A 3,238-nucleotide genomic window follows, 5' to 3' on the forward strand; every position below is an offset into this window, starting at 1 on the left:
AGAAAAATTGAAAATGAGTTTATTTCGTTTTCAGAATCCTGGTGGCTTTTGAGAAAAATACAAAAACGATTTTGTTTTCATTTCTGGTCCATTGTTGAACCAAACACTATTTTTATGTCATTTTCACTTTTCTCTGAAAACGTGAAAAACGTTTTCAAAAAGGGAAAAGGCCCGTTGTTTTTTGTTTTTTTTACTTGCTGAAAAGTGTATCCGATAGTTCTGGTGAGATCCCGTGATGTAGCGACCCAATCTGGTCACCATTCAAGTACGCAACAGTTCGTCCGAGTCTTGATCCTTGATGCGACCATCAGATCAACTGTGCCATGATTTCTGGTAAAGCTGCTCGACCACCACTGACGACTGTTGCAGTTCAGAAATGTCTAATGAATTTCTAGACTTTCTTGTTGTTTGTTTAGATGACGATAAGCATGATCTTTGTACTGTCCAAAAATTTAATCAAAAAAGTTAATTTTCAAAAAAAATTAAAGCCCCGTTCACTTTGCTGTTTCGAGTTTAGAATTTGAGTTGAGATGTGACTTTATGTGAGAGCTTTTTACTGTAGTAAAAAAGTTAAATGTGATTGTTTGTGAGAACTTTTTACCTTAGAAAAACTCAAATTTTAAACTCGAATCAGCGAAGTGAACGGAACCTAAGAGTTATAATAGATATTAGAATGAGGATACTATTTGGCACGACTGTGATTTTCTTGTGATCCATGTGTAAAAGCATTGATGTATACGCAGTAACTAATGGTTTTGTCGAAATGGTAGCTCGGATCATTCGGACTTTAATTTGTGAGATTCACACATATGAGGTCCAGGGGTGCTCAAAATGTCAGTATAAATAAACAAGTTAAAGCTTAAATAGAGCTTAAATAATAACCATATCCAATGATGGAAAAACCGAGTGTTTTAACTTGTTTACACACTTCACCCACTTTATTTAAAGCGAATCGTGCCTAATTAGTGAGATTCTCACATACGAATGCCGGGGTGCGAAATATATTTGGGTATAAATAAGTAAGGCTAAGCTTATCTGAAGCATAATTAAAAACCATAGCCAAAGAAGGTTTCGGAGAAACCAAGTGTTTAACTTGTTTTCTCTCGCTTAACCTGTGTTATTTAAAACGAATCGTGCCTAATTGTGAGATTCTCAAATATGAAGGCCGGGGGCCCGTAAAATATTGGAGTACAAATAAACAAGTCTATGCTTAAATAGAGCTTGAATAATAACCATACCAAGGAGGGAGAAACCGTATATCTCCGAAAGTTCCGGAACCAAGTGGCACACGCCAATGCTTTCTAAATGTGAAGTACCCATATGAAAGGGCACAGAAAATCCACGAGCTCTCTCTTTTAACTCTTGATCTCTGCGAACCACTGATATTTAAAATTCCATTAGATCAGCGTTTCCATGAACAATTTCATGTTCTTCACATCATCTTTGGTTTGTGGAAAGCTTTGTGGTTTCAAATGCTTCCACAACCCAACCGGATGCCTGGTTTTCACTTTGCCATTTCCCGAATATCTCCCAAACATCTTCTCACACTCTGGATACTGCTTGACATAAAGGTTATAGAACGTAAGTCTGCTAGGCTTGATCAGAGCCCTTAATCCCACTTCAGAACCAAGCCTATCTTTCGATCTCAAGTACTCTATCACATTGAACCGAGGAAAAATCTGCTTATCAAAATTCACCCCTATATACTCCGGAGCGTCAAGCAAGCAACGGATATTGAATCTCATATTGTTCACCAAAAAATCAATCTTTCTCCCAATATCCTCCATCTTGTACACAATCGATCTCGGCTCTTTCCATAACACCTCTAGCGCCTCTCTTCGAATAAGCCCTTGTCTGCACAAGTAGTCCACTCTCAACTTCACTTCAAATCCAGCTCTTAACTCTCCCTCACTAAATATCTCCTCCTTGATCGCTTCCCTACATTTCAAACTCCTCAGCAATTCCAAACACCGCGAAAGCTCTCCGATCTCCATTCCGAGAATTCTCGGCTCTCTAACAATCTCTCTCCTGATCAAATCCTCACTAAAGCCCAGACCTTTGAACTCAGACAGCAATGGCTTCAACCTCTCCTCAACCTCAAATCTCAAAACCTCTGGAAAAGAACGAATTACCCACTCAATTCCATCTCCGGGAATCGGAATTCCCATCAAGAATTCGATTCTCCTCTGAATTTCCCTTGCGCTCATCATTGTCACTCCAGGAAAGCCCTCTAAAACCCTAATCAAAGTGCTGTCGCTAAACCCTAAACCCCTCAAAACCTCCACGCTTCTAGAAAACCCACCCGCGTCTAGCTGGAACCTTCTCGAGTGTTCCAGAACGCTCCTGATCAACAAAGGGGAAACTCTCGAAAGCCCCAATTTCGAGAACCCCAATTCCCAATTCCTCAGAAATTCGCAATCCAAAACCCTAGGACAGTCGCAGACCAACGCGACAAGATCTTTCTGGGTGATTTTGAATGCGAGAAGGAGAACACTGAGAGAATTTTCCATGTCTTTCAAATCGGATTGGAGTAAAAAGCGATTCTTGGAGAGGAAATTGTGGAGAACAGAAGACGGAAAACCGTACCTTTGGAGGAGATTGGCTATGGAGATTTGTTTCCTGTATTGGGATTTTTGGGAAAACAACCTGGTTTGGATTGGGATTGAAATCTTCGAGAGAAATTGGGGATTTAGGTTTGGGAAAATCGGGGAAAGTTTTGTGAGATGGTTGAGAGAGATTCTGGGTTTTGATGTTATGGCCATTTGAGATTGTGATGATTTGCAGAGAGAAGGCAATCGACTGGGTCGTTTCCATAAATGATTTTCAAGAAACGGCAATATAGCGTTGCAAAAGAAATTAGACAATATAGTTGAAACGACAAAAAAAGAAAAAAAGAAACCATTATCTCTAAGGAAAATAAAATAAATCACTGTTTTTTTTTTCTTTAATGCTACGCTTGTTAAGAGGGATCGAAAATAGAAAGAAAGGATAAATAAAATCATGTTGTTTAGTAGAAAAGAAAAAAATGTTAAATTTAGCTTTTTACAATAAAATTTTTATCTAATTTAAAGACACATAAAGAGTTAATGAGGGTATTCTTTCTTTAATTATGTGTCAACCTCTCATTTTTTTTCTTTCTTGTTTTGTTTTTTACTTTTTCTAATTCTTTTTACGTTTGGTTTCTTGCCTCTTCTTTTTTTCTTAAAACTCCAATACAATTTATTTTTAACTTTCCTCT

General features: G+C 38.0%; 1 protein-coding gene across 1 annotated transcript; it reads right to left on the minus strand.

The window, feature by feature from the left end:
- Window positions 1–889: 889 nt before the first annotated feature.
- Window positions 890–2,838, minus strand: LOC21402015 (transcription termination factor MTERF15, mitochondrial). Its single transcript, XM_010107065.2, has one exon. The coding sequence runs from the start codon at window positions 2,760–2,762 to the stop codon at window positions 1,398–1,400; it is 1,365 nt and encodes a 454-aa protein (XP_010105367.2). The 5' UTR covers window positions 2,763–2,838; the 3' UTR covers window positions 890–1,397.
- Between the last annotated feature and the right edge of the window lie 400 nt (window positions 2,839–3,238).

Source organism: Morus notabilis, unplaced genomic scaffold (assembly GCF_000414095.1).
Source record: "Morus notabilis unplaced genomic scaffold, ASM41409v2 Scaffold302, whole genome shotgun sequence".
In the NCBI taxonomy this organism is placed as follows: domain Eukaryota; kingdom Viridiplantae; phylum Streptophyta; class Magnoliopsida; order Rosales; family Moraceae; genus Morus; species Morus notabilis.

Bases quoted from the DNA above. Each gene is read 5' to 3' on its own strand.
- LOC21402015 (XM_010107065.2), bottom strand. From the start codon at position 2,762: ATGGCCATAACATCAAAACCCAGAATCTCTCTCAACCATCTCACAAAA.